General features: G+C 44.4%; 1 protein-coding gene across 5 annotated transcripts in view; it reads right to left on the bottom strand.

Moving 5' to 3' along the window:
- Positions 1 to 18,597, bottom strand: part of plce1 (phospholipase C, epsilon 1) — a 477,143-nt gene that overhangs the window by 112,257 nt on the left and 346,289 nt on the right. For all 5 annotated transcript variants that reach the window (XM_073027453.1, XM_073027451.1, XM_073027452.1 and 2 more), the window contains exon 4: positions 11,348 to 11,664. In XM_073027453.1, the coding sequence (XP_072883554.1) occupies positions 11,348 to 11,664 (317 nt within the window). The remainder of the gene's footprint in view (positions 1 to 11,347; positions 11,665 to 18,597) is intronic.

Raw genomic sequence — 18,597 nt, forward strand, 5'->3', positions numbered from 1 at the left:
CCAGAGGTTGTGGGAACTGTTCAGAGAAGGGGGAAGTGAAGCTGGGTGAAGCTATCCTCTCTGGTTCAAAAGCCAGGTGGCTGAGGGGTAATAACTGTTCAGGAACCTAGTGGTGGGTCCTAAAGCTCCAGTACCACCTTCCTGATAGCAGCAGTTCAAAGTAAAATTTATTATCAGAGTACATACATGTCACCACATACAACCCTAAGATTATCTTTCTGTGGGCATACTTAGCAAATCTATGGAACAGTAATTGTAAACAGGGTCAATGGATAACAAACTGTGCAAATGCAGTATGAATAAATACCAATAAATAATCAGCATGAATTACCAAGATAAAGTCCTTGAAGTGAGACGATTGGTTGTGGGAACACCAGAAATAGAATGAATGCAGTTATCTCCACTTCTTTTGTTCAAGAGCCTGATGACTGAGGGGTAGTAACTCTTCTTGAACATGGTGATGCAAGTCCTGAGGCACTTGTACCTTCTACCTGATGGCAGCAGCGAGAAAAGAGCATGGCCTGGGTAGTGAGGATCTTTGATGATGGATGCTGCTTTTCTACGGCAATGTTTCATGTAGATGTGCTCAATGGCTGGAAGGGTTTTACCTGTGAAGCACTGGACCGAATCCACATTTAGAAGAGAGCGTGGCCTAGATGGTGGGTGATCCTTGATGATGGATGCTGCTTTCCCGCAACAGTGCACCTTGTGGATGTGTTCAGTTGTGGAGAAGGTTTTACGCATAATAGACTGAAGTATATGTACTTCTTGTAAGATTCTCTGTTCAAGGGCATTGCTGTTTCCACACCAGCCTGTGATGCAACCAGTCAAAGTACTCTTCACCGTCCATATACAGACATTTGTCACAGTTCTATAAGACATGCTGAATCTTCAAAAGCTCCTAAGAAAGTACAGGCACTGCCATGCTTTCTTCATAATGGTACTTGCTTGCTGGACCCAGAACAGATCTCTGAAATGATAACACTGAAGAATTTAAAGTTGCTCACCCTCTCCAACTCTGATCCTCTGATGAGGACTGGCTCATGGATGTCTGGTTTCCTCCTCCTGAAGACAATCATCATCTCCTTGGTCCTGATGGCATTAAGTGAGAGGGTGTGGCACTACTCAGCCAGATTTTTAATCCCCCTGCTATATGCTGATTCCCAGCAACAACCTTCTAAATTTTCTCTGTACTTGTTTAAGCTTATTGAGATCTTTACTGTAGATAGGTGACCAGAACTGCACAGAACTCCACTTCATTTGGCCTTCCCAATGTCTTATACAACATCAACATAACATCTCAACTCCTGCACTCAAAGCTGTGATTTATGAAGATCCATGTGCTAAAATCTCTCTTTATGATTCTGTCTACCTGTGACACAATTTTAAAGGAATTACTGACCTGTATTCCCAGGTTGCCTTGTTCTACTACAAACTCAAAGCCTGACCATTCACTGCGCAAGTCCTATCCTGATATGCCCAACACCTCACACTCATCTGCATTAAATTCCATGTTCCATTTTTCAGCCCATTTTCTTAACTGGTCAAGATCATATTGCAAGTTTTGATAGTTTTCCACTACACCCCCAATATTGGTGCCATCCATAGATTGCTGATACCGTTGATCATATTAATCATCTAAATAATTAGCATAGGTAATTAGCACAGACTCAGCACTGATCCCCGCAGCAAACCACTAGTCACAGGTTTTCTGTGAGAGAGACAATCATCGACGACCACTCTTTGGCTTCTTCACCTAAGCCAATGTTGAATGCAATTGACTATCTCATTATGAATGCCAAGCAACTTAACTTCTGAGCCTGTCTCGCATGCAGTACTTTGTCAAAAGCCTTGCTAAAGTCCATGTGGACAGCATCTACTGGCTTTCCTTCATCAACCTGCTTGGTAACCTCCTGAAAAAGAACTCTATAAGATTGGTTAGACATGACCTACCGCACACAAAGCACAAATCAGTCCTTGTCTATTCAAATACTTATACATATGAAAAAGACCCTACTGCTTACTAGTATATACTCATACATATACCCTGTTCCTTAGAGTACCTTCCAGAAATCTACCTGTGGCTGACGTCAGGCTCACTAGCCTGTAATTTCCCAGTTTATTCTTACAGTGTGCCAAATTAATAGAGTTTTAATGTCGTTTAAGGAGACATTGCTTTTATATTTAATAAAGCAGTCATTACAAAGCTACCTAAAGCGTGAGCTGGGATCAGAGATACAGATTCATTCCAGCTCATTCCACTGTCCACCAATAAATTTGCAACTGGATGTACACTTGCCTCTTCTTTGTGATCATATTTCTCACTCCCTTGGCTCATTCATGGCCAGCCCAAAGCTCAGATAATGCATCCTTCGCACCCTCCCCCACCATTAAGTTAAATTTCACCACCTTCTTGCCCCCAAATCCCTGGTTTCTTCCTCCTTCCTCATTTCTATGTCAGCAGAGAGATCACATTAATGGCATCAACTTGTTTCCAATGGGACAATTAATACGCACAGGTCAGATAATACTAATGCTTTCATAATGCAAGGAGGTACCTATTTTGCAATTTTTTTGTGTAACTTCAGATTGGCAGTAACATTAGTGCAAATATAGTCTACAAAATGTGTGCAAGTCCATTCCAGGACATTTAAGTGCAATGGCATATTTTGTTCCAAACACTAACCAGCTGTTCAGTCAAAATCAAATGATTTATGTGTACCCAACTGTTTCCAACTTGAATCAAACTAACCTTGAGAATGATGCCAACTTTGACATTAGCCAAAAACTGATAGGGAAGTAACAAGAGAGTGGATCTTTTATTCCACTTATTATTACTACCACTTCACCCATTTTTTACTGGGTACCAAATGGGAAATTATGATTTTATCTTGCAAATGAATGATAATGAATGAACGAGTTTGCATTCATGGATAAGGTGCCTCTTGAAGTGCATGAATGTAACTATATCTTATACAGTGAGGATTCAGCCTTTGACCTGATTGTAAACTGTCAGGAAAGGCAGTGAATGGAAGAGAATTCCAACATTCCCATGCTACACCATGACGGTTTACATATGCATCACTCTGGCTTCACTGTTATTAGACTCAGAGTAAATTTTAGTGTTTTTTTGTTTATTCTCCAAATCTCTAGGTGAAATATATATATAAAACAATTAAATAGAAACATTCGTATTCATGAACATTTAAGAGAGTAAAAAATACTTTTGACTACATCCATTCCAAATTCAGTAGACCAGGTTTATAACTTTACTGGGCAAAAAGCCAGGAATTTGATTCCTCCTCTGAATTCTGGACAATCAAAGTGCCAATTTTTTTTTAAACTGGCCTTCTAGGTAAAGAACCTCTGCTTGGTAATGTACAATATGGGTACTTCAAAGTAATTGTAATAGTGAGTGCCATTGGGATATCTCAATAGACCGCCTTGTTTCAAAACCAGATATTACGGTGGATGCAGCACTCTTGACCAACATTTTGTCAGCTTTGTTAAATATTCCCTTGAGGTTTGTAATTTTTGTTGTGAAATGACCTTATCATAAAAAAACTGTTAAAAATCCCAATGCTCCCTGTTACCATTTCATATTCTCACTACTGACTGGTGAAAGAAAATGCTTAGAATGCACAGAATGGTTGGGTTTGGCAGGGACTCGCAGCGACAGGAGACTAAAAATATTAGAAATTGTGTCTGTAAAGACAGGAGATTTTGCAGGTGCTGGAAATCTTGAGCTACACACACAAAATGCTGGAGGAACTCAGCAGATGAGGCAGCATCTACAGAGAGGAATAAGCAATCATCCTTGTGGGCCAAGACCCTTCCTCAGGACTGGATATACCAGGGCTATCAGAACAAGGATTTGTTACCTGACAATCTGGCTGCCACCACCCTTTTATTGGTGGCTGGGTATGCTGCACTTCCTACTGTCAAGAGATAGGTCACAGTATTATCATATTTAAGCAGAGGCTCTCACAATGCAAATAGGAACCTGATTTAAATGGAATCAGTGGTAGCCTGTCAAATTGGTTACATCAAATCAATAGGTCAGAAGGCGATGGAGTAAATCCCTTATCACATCAAAAAGATTTGTCACTGTGTCCTGCACTATGGGCCTGACCCTAACCCAACTGATTGTCATTTCAAATTTCCCCAGTCTCATTTGGCTCTGAAGAATTTTCCAGTCATGTTTACCTTCAGATTTCTCACCCATCCTCACCTCCCCACATTACAAGCCCCCAGCCCCCACTATTCCCATTTAATCTATTTCTCTCCTTATTGCTCTTATGACCATAACCACTTCACTGTCTTTCTGCCTCCCAATTTCAGGAGCATGCCCCCTCCTATTCCACAATCTTTTCTGACTGCCTCTTTCACCCATTTACTGATCCAATCTGAATAGCTGCATCCGAAAGTTCCCTTACTGTAACCGACCATCCCAAACAGGGTATCACTGTAGCCTTCTACCACTGGCTTTTCACTTGGCAACCACATGCTGGCTCAGCGGTCAGCTGCAATGTGGGAAACGCTGGAAGATATGTCCATTGTTCTCACCACCCTTCCCAACTCTACTCATCTACTTACTACCAATGCTGAAGTAATTACATGGCATCATCCGACAATAAACATCACAAAATTAAGACTCAAATTACAAAAACTGGAAGGTATTTAAATTAACTTTTTGTAATCTGCTCTTGTCATTTCATCTGGCAAAATGCTTTCTTAAATATTTAGAGCAGTTTAACGGAACCACCATGAGGCCCTGACTGCTAATGACCAAGTCAAATGAATTTCTCACTTTTGACACTGTGGGCTCTATAAGATTCCCTATTCCCAGCTTTTCACCTATTCTGCAATGAGACCACAGACTGGAAACTCCACGGAAACTACTGGAGGAACTCAGCAAGTCAGGCAGTTGACATTTCTGTCTGAGACCCTTCATCGGGGCAGGAAAGGAAGGGGGAAAATTCTGGCTTCTTCCTCCTTCCTTTCAGTCCTGATGAAGGGATCATCTTGAAACATCAACTGTTTATTCCTCTCCATACATGATGCCCGACCTGCTGATTTCTCCAGCAGTTTGTATGTGTTATTAAGAAAAGCTAGTTGGGAGTCAATTTTTTTTGCTGTGGCAGGTGGGAACCTTACCAAAGCCACTGGTTCCTTATTGGAAACTAATTGGCATTTTAAACCCTTGCAAAACAATGCAGATGTTGGAAATCTGAATTTTTAAAAAAGTGCTTAAAATACTCAGCAGATCAATCAGAATGTGAGAAGAGAGAAATAATTAGCATTGCAGCTTGATGACTTCCTGCCTGTCCTGAAATGTTACTTATTTTTCTCACCCTGCAGATCCTGCTGGGATTTCTAAGGTTCTGCTTTTCTTTCAGCAAAATAATAGCACGAGCATGTCACAGCGGTGTTAGAATTATCTTCCACTCTAAGTCAGGTGAGCTTGAAGAGTTAAAGATACATTTGCTGACATATTTCTGTGCCCTGATTTACTGTTTGTATGAAAGCACTTCTAAATGCTGCATTGGGTTGGCACGAGTTTTGATTTAATACAAACCTCAAGCAGCAGGCTCTGCTTAGCCTTAAAGAAGGTCAGTAGTTTTCACCTTTCACTCAGGGTGAACTGAGTGAACTGGTTGGAATTCACAAAAATTTGGCAAGGTGGATAACAGGTCATAAAGAAATACTGGTAAGTGAAGAGGAGAGCAAACACATTTAACCTCCAGGTCGTCGTCATCAGGGATAACAGTGGAGATTAAACAGCTGTGATCGCTGAATTACTTCATAGAAATGACTGGATCCTGTCAGCTCCTTTCTGGTGTTATTTCAGCTTCTATCTTACTTTGACTTCACTTTTGACATCTGTGGAAGCCTTGGTGGATAATAAAGGTGATTATCTGGATAGTCTTCCACACTTTATTTCATAGCTACCAATGTGAAGTATTGGTAATCAGGATATTGAACTCATGAACAAAACACATCCAAATCGAAAGGAGAGACAGAAATGGTAGTGCAGGGTGAGGGATGGGAATAATAAAGCTTGATTTTATTTCTTAGGGACAGTGAGAAGAGGTAAAAAGAAATTTGTTAAGTGTCAATGGCTAAGATAGGGATTTTTTCTATGTTTGTAATGTTTTCCATAAACATTAGTTTGGTTTTACAGTTCATAAAATGAACTGGAAGCCACGATCATCACAATAATTATATTCTGGCCATTTAGATTAAAGTGGTTTTATTTAAACTTGGATTTTACTGATCACCGAAATTTTATTAAGTTTAATTCATGGTGAATGAAACTCCCCAATCAGTAGCATTTTTAATATTGACAAGGTAAGAGCATACCATAGGAAGTTTTATATCATTACAGCTAAATTAGGAGTTTGCTTGCCCAAAAATAGAAGATTCAACAATTCAACAGGCACAGCGACAACTCTCTGATACCTCCTCTTATTTACCCCTTGATCATGACCCCACTAAGGAGCACCAGGCCATTGTCTCCTATACCATCACCAAACTTATCAGCTCTGGGGATCTCCCATCCACTGCCACCTACCTCATAGTTCCCACACCCCGCACTTCCCGTTTCTACCTCCTACCCAAGATCCACAAACCTGCCTGTCCAGGTAGACCTATTGTCTCAGCTTGCTCCTGCCCCACCAAACTCATTTCTGCATAACTTGACACTGTCTTATCCCCCCTTGTTCAATCTCTTCCCACCTATGTTCGTGACACTTCTCACGCTTTGAATTTTTTCAATGATTTTAAGTTCCCTGGCCCCCACCGCCTTATTTTCACCATGGACGTCCAGTCCCTATATACCTCCATCCCCCACCCGGACAGTCTCAAAGCTCTTCGCTTCTTTTTGGATTCCAGACCTAAGAAATTCCCCTCTACCACCACTCTCCTCTGTCTAGTGGAATTAGTACTTACTCTCAATATATTTCTCCTTTGGCTCCTCCCACTTCCTCCAAACCAAGGGTGTAGCTATGGGCACCCATATGGGTCCCAGTTATGCCTGCCTTTCTGTTGGCTTTGTGGAACAGTCCATGTTTCAAGTCTATACAGGTATCCGTCCCCCTCTTTTCCTTTGCTACATCGACGACTGCATTGGCGCTGCCTCCTGCACACATGCTGATTTCGTTGACTTCATTAACTTTGCCTCCAACTTTCACCCTGCCCTCAAATTTACCTGGTCCATTTCCGACACCTCCCTCCCCTTTCTTGATCTTCTGTCTCCATCTCTGGAGACGGATTATCTACTGATATCTACTATAAGCCTACAGACTCTCACAGCTACCTGGACTATTCTTCTTCCCATCCTGTCTCTTGCAAAAATGCTAACCACTTCTCACAATTCCTCTGTCTCTGCCGCATCTGCTCTCAGGATCAGGCTTTTCATTCCAGGACGAAGGAGATGTCTTCCGTTTTTAAACAAAGGGGCTTTCTTTCTTCCACCATCAACTCTGCTCTCAAACGCATCTCTCCCGTTTCCCACACATCTGCCCTCACCCCATCCGCCCACCACCCTACTCGGGATAGGGTTCCCCTTGTCCTCAGCTACCACCCCACCAGCCTCCAGGTCCAACATATAATTCTCCGTAACTTCCGCCACCTCCAACGGGATCTCACTACCAAGCACATCTTTCCCTCCCCACCCCCCTTTCTGCTTTCCACAGGGATCGCTCCCTACACGACTCCCTTAACCACTCGTCCCCCCCATCCCTTCCCACTGATCTCCCTCCTGGCACTTATCCTTGTAAGCGGAACAAGTGCTACACCTGCCCTTACACTTCCTCCCACACCACCATTCAGGGCCTCAGACAGTTCTTCCAGCTGAGGCGACACTTCACCTGTGAGTCGGCTGGTGTGGTATACTGCGTCCGGTACTTCCGGTGTGGCCTTTTATATATTGGTGAGACCCGACGCAGACTGGGAGATCGTTTCGCTGAACACCTACGCTCGGTCCGCCAGAGAAAGCAGGATCTCCCAGTGGCCACACATTTTAATTCCACGTCCCATTTCCATTCTGATATGTCTATCCATGGCCTTCTCTACTGTCAAAATGAATCCAAACTCAGGTTGGAGGAACAGCACCTTATATACTGGCTGGGTAGCCTCCAACCTGATGGCATGAACATTGACTTCTCTAACTTCTGTTAATGCCCCTCCTCCCCTTCTTACCCCATCCCTGACATATTTAGTTGTTTGTTTTTTCTGCTCTCTTTCTGCCCATCACTCTGTCTGTTCTCCATCTCCCTCTGGTGCTTCCCCCCTCCCCCTTTGTTCTCCCAAGGCCTCCCGTCCCATGATCCTTTCCCTTCTCCAGCTCTGTATCACTTTCACCAATCACCTTTCCAGCTCTTAGTTTCATCCCACCCCCTCTGGTCTTCTCCTATCATTTCGCATTTCCCCCTCCCCCACTACTTTCAAATCTCTTAGTATCTTTCCATTCAGTTAGTCCTGACGAAGGGTCTCGGCCCGAAACGTCAACAGTGCTTCTCCTATAGATGCTGCCTGACCTGCTGTGTTCCACCAGCATTTTATGTGTGTTGTAGATTCAACAATATTCAGTTTTTGGCATTAAATCTGATGTGGTCAGACTTCAGCAATTACGGTAGAACTTTAAAACCAGTTTTCAACTAATAAAATAATTGTGTTTAATAAAGAAAGCCATGGAGAAGGCTTGAAAAGGTGGCAGGCAGGCTTGCTCATTAAGCATTTTAAAATGGGAGCCTAATTTGAACATAATGGGTTTACATGATGAAATTGAACAACCAATCAGCTCTCTATTTGACACTGGGTTTCATTAGTTTTGATAGAGACCAAAATTAATGAGATTATTATGAATGGTGTTTGAACTGGAACCCATTCCATTTCTCCCAGGGAGAGTCAGTTTAATATTTAACCTAAGATCCAATTTCAAAGTAATAATAGAGAAAGAGATTTCCTATAATAAAAGTGAAAGTAAACAAAATCTTGTAGATGCTATTATGTGAACAGAAATAATATGTTTAAACTTTAATAAAATACCATTTTGGCGCTTCTATGACAGCAGAAAACTACATCTACCTGAAGTAACATCATTATTGTAATATTAGACCTTTGTTGCCATAGTAACTGTGCTGAAAACATACAAACTGACAAGACAGAATTTTTCTAGGCTTAATAATCTACAACAGATCATTTTTCCAATATGTACTTTGATATATGACCTATTTCAGTTTCTTGTGAGATTGTCAATCACTCAGATCTACTTTGCCAACTCAAACAAAACTCAGGGTGAGTCGGGAGGATTTTGATTGAAAATATGGCTGCAGAAAGTAACCTCCCAAGGTTTAAATTTTCCACTTGCATAGGTTAGTTATGGTCTGAAAACAAATGGGAACATGCTACATGAGCATTAATACAAATTAAGGTAAAATAACAGTTCAGCTTTCACATTTTGTAATTGTTACTACTGGAGGTGAGAAAATGGTCAGAAAATTCAGAATTAATAACAGACTTTATACTTGCAAAAACACCACATCCGCTCTGTAAAGACCTTTGCTATAAATTCTGCCCTAACATCTGTAAGCTGAAGAGATCAGGAAATCTCTATCATAAATTTGAATTTCAATCCACGGTCAATGCCAATCTTAATGGCTATTTAGTATAGCAAAGTGCAACCTTCAATATTGAGATGCCTTTGATTCCAGAGTGACTATATACAAAAGCATATCAGGCTATTGGTCGTAAAGGCAGTTCTGGGTCACATAAAGGTTCCGCTTCACAAAACCGTCAGTAAGCCTAATGTCCATTTTCTATAGCTATCTATGTCATATCGCCACATATACTTCCTATAATTCTTATATTTCATCAAATATTTACCCTAGCACTACTCATGATTAGAGTTATGGAATATATATTTTAATCCAGTTATTAATGAATACCCCAAAATATTTTATACTGAAAAATCCTTTTAAATGCATACATGTTTTAAGTTAGATTTCCGTGAGTCAGCTTATCCTCAACCTGAGGAGCCCAGGCGCCATTGTTACAAATTAATGAAGAGATTGCTAACAGTCAATCACAATGGTAGTCTGAGTCACATACATACTGAACTTGGTAAGGATGGCAGAAATCTTTCCCCGAGGGGCACAAGTGAACAGATGGGCAAATTTTATAAACAACAATTCAGCAGTTTGGAATTTATCAATATTGAGAAGAGCTTTTTAAAAAAAAGGTTCCATATTTGCATGCAACCAGTTGCCATGGTAGGACTCCAGCTCATAATACTGGAATAATGACCTAGAAACGATGGCAGTGAGCCCAGTAACTAAACCACAATGTGACTGTATTGGGCAAAGCTCCACCAATAGACCATCTTATTGTCATACAGGTGACAAAGAAATGTGATTCAAATGAGAGATTTGCAAGTCAATAATGCAAATGGCAATTACTAGTTGGAGAAAATATTCAGAGGTAGAAAAAACCTATAGTGAAGCAAATCAGTAGGTACAAGTGCACACCGTGAACTAGAAAATTACACAAAGTACATCAATAATAAAAATTGACATTAGCGCTTAAAAGAAAAAGTTCGGGAAAATTAAAGGAAATATCTCGATCCTGGATTTTGTTCCTTTCTTTATACACCACTCCTTCTCATTAAACCTATTTGGTACACTTCATTCTGTTTTTCTTCATTGTTTCACATATATATATAAAAAATAATCTCTACCCTATTGTTTGTTTCCAATCCTTACTTGGAAAGCTTTAGGACTTGGAATGCATTAGTACAGCTATTCATTGCTATTGACTTAAAGTAGTTAGTGAAGATTTTACAATGGTTTGGAATTCCTCCTCTTTGGCATCACTAAACATGCGACGTGATGACCCTAATGCGGCACGATAGTGACTGCGCTTTGCACTCTGCTTCTGACATTCAAGCCTCAAGTGAGCCTGGGAGGTACGGCAGGCAGTCACTTACCAATGCCTCCAGAAAGGAATCAATGCTGCTTGGGGGAAGAAACTTGTTTCATAAAATTATTGACTGAAAGGTCTTATTCGCCTTGTTTCTTTACTTCAATCACAACTTAAGTGCTTTTGAGAGAAAAAAAAACACTGCAAAATGGCTCTAGTTTGGAATTTCATGTAAGTACTTTAACAACATCATTTGACGTATGCCGGAAGTGTGGTATAAATTTCATTTCCAGTGCATTCATGGCAGAGTTACAGAGACAGAGTGGAAACAAATGTGGGGAAAATCTGAGCTGGTAACTTTAGCACCATAACCATTAGCAACAGGAAGCAAAACTTGAACAAATCAGTCAAACCAGCTAAAGCATACCTCATTAAACCTTGTCACCAGGTCTTCAATTGCATTGTGCTCCCTACTTTTGGAGTCCAGATCAGGTGCCGAGATGGAGGTCTTGAGGGGGGATGACCTGCTGGGGCAACTGGGATTTACCAAATCCCTGGTCAGAAAGCAGAGGTAGTCAAGCGGTAAGACCTTGCGGTAGAGTTCCTGCTCTTGCTCGGTCAGAATACTGGCAATCTCTTCAGGGAACTGGATCAAGTGTCGAAGGTCCGTCAGTTCCTTGCTGATGCTAGCCATGTTGGATGGCAGGGTGCTTGAACCAGCCATTGTTATGCAGAGTGGCCGCTCTGGAAGATAAAGAAAGTTTGCCATTGAGCTCCATTGATGGAAATAATGCACAGAAGAAAGAATTTCTGAGCTTAAATTGAAATACTCTCAAACAGTTCTTAAATATTGCCAATACCTTGTGGGAGTAACAGTTTATAACCTCCTCTGCCATAATATAGAACAGCATAAGTACAAAAGGTACATGTAATAGAACTTAAACGAGCACAGGAAATTTGGTTAATACTCAGCAAACTCTGCAAGAATTTGCAGATGACCATTCAACATCAAAGAGCTGATTGTGGACTTCAGAAAGGGTAAGGCAAGGGAACACGCACCAGTCCTCATAAAAGGATCAGAAAGTGGAGAGGGTGAACAATTTTAAGTTCCTGGATGTTAATATCTCTGAGCACCTAACCTGGCCCCAACATGTCGATGCAGCTATGAAGAAGGCAAGACAGTGGCTATATTAAATTAGGAGTTTGAGGAGATTTGGAATGTCACCTAAATCACTTGAAAATTTCTACAGATGTGCCGTGGAGAGCATTTTGAAAGGCTGTATCACTGCCTGGTTTGGGTGGGGGGGGGGGGGGGGGGTTGGTGGGGTGCTACTGCACAGGATTGAAATAAGCTGCAGAGAGATGTAAGATTAGTCAGCTGCATCATGGGTACAGGCCTCAGTAGTATCCAAGACATCTTCAAGGAGCAGTGCCTCAAAAAGGTGACGTCTACCACCCAGGACATGCCCTCTTCTCACTGTTACCATCAGGAGGGAGGTACAGAAGCCTGAAGGCACACACTCAGTGATTCAGGAAGAGTTTCTTTCTCTCTGCCATCCAATTTCTGAATGGACGTTGAAACACTGAACCCTACCTCACTACTTTTTTATTTCTGTTTTTGCACTACTTATTTAACAATATTTGATATAATATATATACTTAACGTAATTCACAGTTGTTTTCTATCTTATTATGTATTGCATTGTACTGCTGCCGAAAAGTTAACAAATTTCACAACATATACTGGTGATATTATACCTAATTCTGATCATGATTCATTTGTAACTGTCAGATCATAAACCAAAATACAAGCTCTATTTTCCTCATTATACATTTTCTCTGACTGAGTATTTCTAACATCACACACAAAATGTTGGAGGAACTCTGCAAGTCAGGCAGCATTTATGGCGACAAATAAAGAGCCAGTGTTTCAGGGTGACAACTTTCACCTGGGCTCATGAAATATCGACTGTGTATTCCCTTCCATAGATGTTGCCTGACTTGCTGAGTTCCTCCAGCATTTTGTGTGTTGCTCAAGATTTCCACCATCTGCAGTATCCGTTCATGGATATTTCAGAATCAAAATCAGGTATATTATCACTGGCATGTGTCAAAAAATTTGTGAACTTATCAGCAGCAATATAATGCAATACATGATTATACAGAAAGAAGAAAAGTAAATCAATTACTCTAAGTTTTTATACATGAAATAGATTAAAAATAGTGAAAAAACATAAGTATATTTATGTGGCATATTCTGTTTTTATTTTATATTTCTAGCATCTGCAGGGTTTTGCTTTTATCCCACAACATGCCCACACACCCTTGTGGAACCCTAATGAATTTACACATTTTTCAATATAAATATTAAAGCATTATATCCACATGACACCTTGCCTGATTATCATCATCACATCAAAAAAAACTGCTCACCCAATTGATTAAAAAAACTAAACTACTTATTTACAAAGTCATATGGCCAGCTTCATTCTTGTTGTTGACTTTGGTGCAGAAATAATATGCACTGAGAAGCTTCGATCTTTCTTAGTTGTGCTTGCCACTTTTAAGAAATAACAAAATGCTAGTGTTTCTAAGTTTATTTGACTGCAAAGTGGTGAAACATCTGAGTTGTGTAAATCACCAGAGTAATACAATTCAGCACGGAATTTTCCATAGTATCGTCAGGATTTACTGCACCGAAAGAAAATATTCTGTCCAACTGAGTTAACTCTCTACTTAGGGGATCAGAAAATAATTCCACTCCCCAAGTCCCTCCACATATCATTTCATCATTTTCTGCTCCATATTTTTAAGTGCTTGTAGCGATGTGCTACACACAGCGCTGAAATAACGACACGCAGTCGGTAAGTCGTTTGGAGACTAGTTTATTCAAACTTTGTGGTGCTGTCATTTAATCCCTAGCGCCCACCCTCTCCGGGCTGAAATGACGCCAGAGGTGCATTACAAAAGTCTCCCCCCGTGCGCTGGTTATTTGTGAGCCGGTTTGCCTGCGCTGAAAGTGGGTCGCCACATAACCAACCCCCAGAACCGGCGATACACCCCCCAATGTCCACAGTCTGGATCAGCCTCTGTTTGGGAGGTCTGCCTCTGCGCCGCGGTGCCTGAACCTCAACCGGCTGCGCCAAGTCCACATGGGCAGGTTTGAGTTGGTCCATCTTGAAAACCTACTCTCTCCCCCCAATGTCCAGAACGTACGTGGACCCTTTGTTGTTGATCACCTTGAATGGCCCCTTGTACGGCCGCTGTAGTGGTGCCCGGTGTCCGCTCCTTCGTACAAACACAAACTTACAGTTCTGCAGGTCTTTGGGTACATGGGACGGGGTCCGTCTGTGCTGTAAAGTTGGTATGGGGGCCAGGTTGCCGAGCCTTTCGCATAGCCTGTCCAGGACTGCTGCGGGTTCTTCCTCTTGCCCCCTTGGGGCTGGTGTGAACTCTCCCAGGACGGCCAGGGGCGCGCCGTACACCAACTCGGCCAACAAGGCGTGCAGATCCTCTTTGGGCGCTGTACAAATTCCAAGCAGGACCCAGGGAAGCTTGTCCACCCAGTTAGGTCCTCTCAGGCAGGCCATGAGAGCCAAATTCAAGTGATGGTGGAAGCGTTCCACCAGTCCATTCGACTGTGGGTGGTAGGCAGTTGTGTGGTGTAGCTGCGTTCCCAACAGGCTGGCCACAGCCGACCACAGGCTGGAGGTGAACTGGGCGCCTCTGTCGGAGGTAATATGGGCCGGTACCCCGAAGCGTGCTACCCAGGTTGCGATCAGTGCTCGGGCGCAGGAATCGGCAGGTGTCAGTGAGCGGGACTGCCTCTGGCCACCTCGTGAACCAGTCTACCATAGTTAGGAGGTTCCGCACTCCTCGGGACACTGGTAGGGGGCCCACGATATCCACATGAATGTGGTCGAACCTCTGGTGGGTGGGTTCGAACTGCTGCGGCAGGGCTTTAGTGTGTCGCTGCACCTTGGCTGTTTGGCACTGCGCGCACGTTCTGGCCCATTCACTGACCTGCTTGCGAAGTCCGTGCCACGCGAACTTGCTGGAGACCAGCCAGACGGTTGTCCTGATAGATGGGTGTGCCAAACCGTGTATGGAGTTGAAAATTCACTGCTTCCAGGCTGCCAGGATGATGGGGCGAGGTTGGCCGGTAGCCACGTCGCACAGGAGGGTCCTATCACCTGGGCCTACGAGAAGGTCCTGCAGCTGCAAACCCGAGACTGCGGTCCTGTAGCTGGGCATCTCGTCATCTGCCTGCTGCGCCTCCGCCAGTGCTGCATAGTCCACCCCCAGGGACAGGGCCTGGACAGCTGGTCTGGAAAGTGCGTCTGCCATGACGTTGTCCTTTCCCGAGACATGCTGGATGTCCGTCGTGTACTCGGAGATGTAGGACAGATGTCGCTGCTGGCAAGCCGACCAGGGATCGGACACCTTCGTGAACACGAAGGTCAACGGTTTGTGGTCTGTGAACACGGTGAATGGCCTGCCTTCTAAGAAGTACCTGAAATGCCGGATTGCCAGATACAGTGCCAACAGCTCCCGGTCGAAAGCACTGTACCTGAGTTCGGGTGGTCGTAGGTGCTTGCTGAAGAATGCCAGGGATTGCCAGCGCCCCTCGATGAGCTGCTCCAGCACCCCACCGACTGCTGTGTCAGATGCGTCCACCGTGAGGGTGGTCAGAACATCCATTCTGGGATGCACCAGCATCGTGTCATTTGCCAAGGCTTCCTTGGCTTTAACGAAAGCGACTGCAGCCTCCTTGTCCCAAGTAATGTCCTTGCCTTTACCCGACATCGGGGTGTACAAAGGGCGCATGATACAGGCTGCTGAGGGGAGGAAACGGTGGTAGAAGTTCACCATACCAACGAACTCCTGCAGGCCTTTGACCGTGTTGGGCCGGGCAAAGTGGCGGATCGCGTCTACCTTGGCGGGCAGAGGTGTTGCCCCGTCTTTGGTAATCCTGTGGCCCAGGAAGTTGATGGTATCGAGACCGAACTGGCATTTGGCCGGGTTGATAGTGAGGCCAAAATCACTCAGGCGTGAGTAGAGCTGGCGGAGGTGGGACAGATGCTCCTGACGACAACTGCTGGCTATAAGGATGTCGTCCAAATAGATGAATGCAAAGTCCAGGTCGCGTCCCACTGCGTCTATTAGCCGCTGGAACGTCTGTGCGGCATTCTTCAGGCTGAACGGCATTCGGAGGAACTCAAACAGGCCGAATGGGGTGATGAGTGCTGTTTTGGGGACGTCTTCAGGGTGCAGCGGGATTTGATGGTATCCCCAGACGAGGTCTACTTTGGAAAAGATTCTTGCCCCGTGCAGGTTTGCTGCAAAGTCCTGTATGTGCGGCACGGGGTAGCGCTCAGGTGTGGTAGCTTCGTTCAGTCTGCGGTAGTCACCGCATGGTCTCCAACCCCTGGCTGCTTTGGGCACCATGTGCAGGGGGGAGGCCCATGGGCTGTCTGACCTCCGTACGATCCCCAATTCCTCCATCCTTTTGAACTCCTCTTTCACCAGGTGAAGCTTTTCCGGGGGGGCCTTCGTGCGCGGGCGTGGAGGGGTGGTCCCTGGGTCGGAATGTGGTGCTGAACCCTGTGTCTGGGCAAGGCTGCAGTGAACTGCGGTGCCAGAATCGATGGGAAGTCCGCCAGGATTCTGGTGAATTTGTTGTCGGACAGCGTGATGGAGTCCAGGTGTGGGGCCGGCAACTTGACTTCACCCAGGGGGAACGTCTGGAAAGTCTCGGCATGTACCATTCTTTTCTTTTGCAAGTTGACCAGCAGGCTGTGAGCTCGCAAGAAGTCCGCCCCCAGGAGTGGTTAGGCCACCGCGGCCAGTGTGAAGTCCCACGTGAACTGGCTGGTGCCGAACTGCAGCTGCACTGTGCGGGTGCCGTAGGTCCATATCGTGCTGCTGTTTGCGGCCCTCAGGGTGGTTCCTGGCCTCCTGTTGCGGGTGTCGTACCCCATCGGGGGCAAGACGCTGATTTCCGCTCCGGTGTCGACCAAGAAGCAGTGTCCCGACTGTTTGTCCCAGACGTACAAGAGGCTGTCCTGGCCCTTGCAGGGCAGGTGACAATGGCAGGCTTTTGTGCCCCACCGCTGGTGGTAGAAACACCACTGTTCACTGGCCTCCTCACTCCTGCCTTTGTGTTGTGTGTGCCCCCCTGCCGGGCCTGGTCTGGACCGCTGTTGGGTGCGTGGCCTGGTAATCTGACTGACGGACGCCACGCTCTCCCTCTTGGCTTTCCACAGCACGTCTGCCCGGGCCGCCACCTTCCGGTGGTCGCTGAAATCTGCGTCGGCCAGCAGCAGATGTATCTCCTCGGGCAGTCGCTGTAGGAACGCTTGCTCGAACATGAGGCAGGGCTTGTGTCCGTCAGCCAGGGCCAGCATCTCATTCATCAATGCTGACGGCAGTCTGTCTCTCAAACCGTCCAGGTGAAGCAGGCGGGCATCCCGCTCACACCTTGAGAGGCCAAAGGTCCCAATGAGCAGCGCTTTGAATGCTTCATATTTGCCTTCTTCCGGGGGCAACTGTATGAAATCCGCAACCTGGGCAGCCGTCTCCTGGTCAAGGGCGCTCACCACGTGATAGTAACGCGTGGAATCAGAAGATATCTGCCGAATCTGGAACCGGGCTTCTGCTTGGCTAAACCACACGCGTGATCGCGGCGTCCAGAAAGTCGGCAGTTTTAGCGAAACTGCATGAACAGATGAAGAGTCGGTCATCTTTGGTCCAAATCCTGTTTGGACCGTCGGGGTCACCAATGTAGCGATGTACTACACACAGCACTGAAATAATGACACGCAGTCGGTAAGTCGTTTGGAGACTAGTTTATTCAAACTTCGCAGCGCTGGCATTTAATCCCTAGCGCCCGCCCTCTCCGGGCGGAAATAACATCAGAGGTGCATTACCAAAGTCTCCACCTGCGCGCTGGCTATTTGTGAGCCGGTTCGCCTGCGCAGAAAGTGGGTCGCCACATGCTCTTCTGTGAGAGATCCAATGGTCTCTCCTTTGGCTAGAGAGTATCCCATGCTTTCACGACTCTAAAGAGAAATAATTCTAACCATTTATCTTCATGACCTGTACAACAAATATAAATCGACAACTACTTGTTATCAACTGTGTGCAAACAGACTTTCTCTGATCACAAAATCCACAGTGTTAAAATCCCTTATTACATATCTGCTTAGTCTTTACCACTCTCAGCATCTGAAATCTCTCAGAAATGTAAGTTCTCAGATCAAGGTTCATCAAAATGACATACGGTGCATGGTTTAATCCCCTTTTGCAATCAAGCTTTCACAATTTCAAACAGTACTCTGGTCCTTAATCATTGCCATACAAAAAAAAATCAACTTCCAAGTCCTCATTTACAAAAGTTTTACTGGATATTGCATGGGTTTGTCTGTCTGCACACATAGTTTTAAGGAATGTGTTTGAATCCTAGAGCTCTTCTGACCTTTCACACCTTTCTGGTTCGACTCACATTCCTGATCCTGCATCACTGTCTCCCCACCCCCGAATCTTTCTCACCCTTCAAGTTGTACCTGCCACCTAGTGGTGTGCATTCCACAACGTGCTCCATTGTTACACAGTAACTCACCTTTTATAAGATCATTAGTATTGTGACAGATGAAAGGAGGTGATGATAAAGTTAAG

Source organism: Hemitrygon akajei, chromosome 23 (assembly GCF_048418815.1).
Source record: "Hemitrygon akajei chromosome 23, sHemAka1.3, whole genome shotgun sequence".
Taxonomy (NCBI): Eukaryota; Metazoa; Chordata; class Chondrichthyes; order Myliobatiformes; family Dasyatidae; genus Hemitrygon; species Hemitrygon akajei.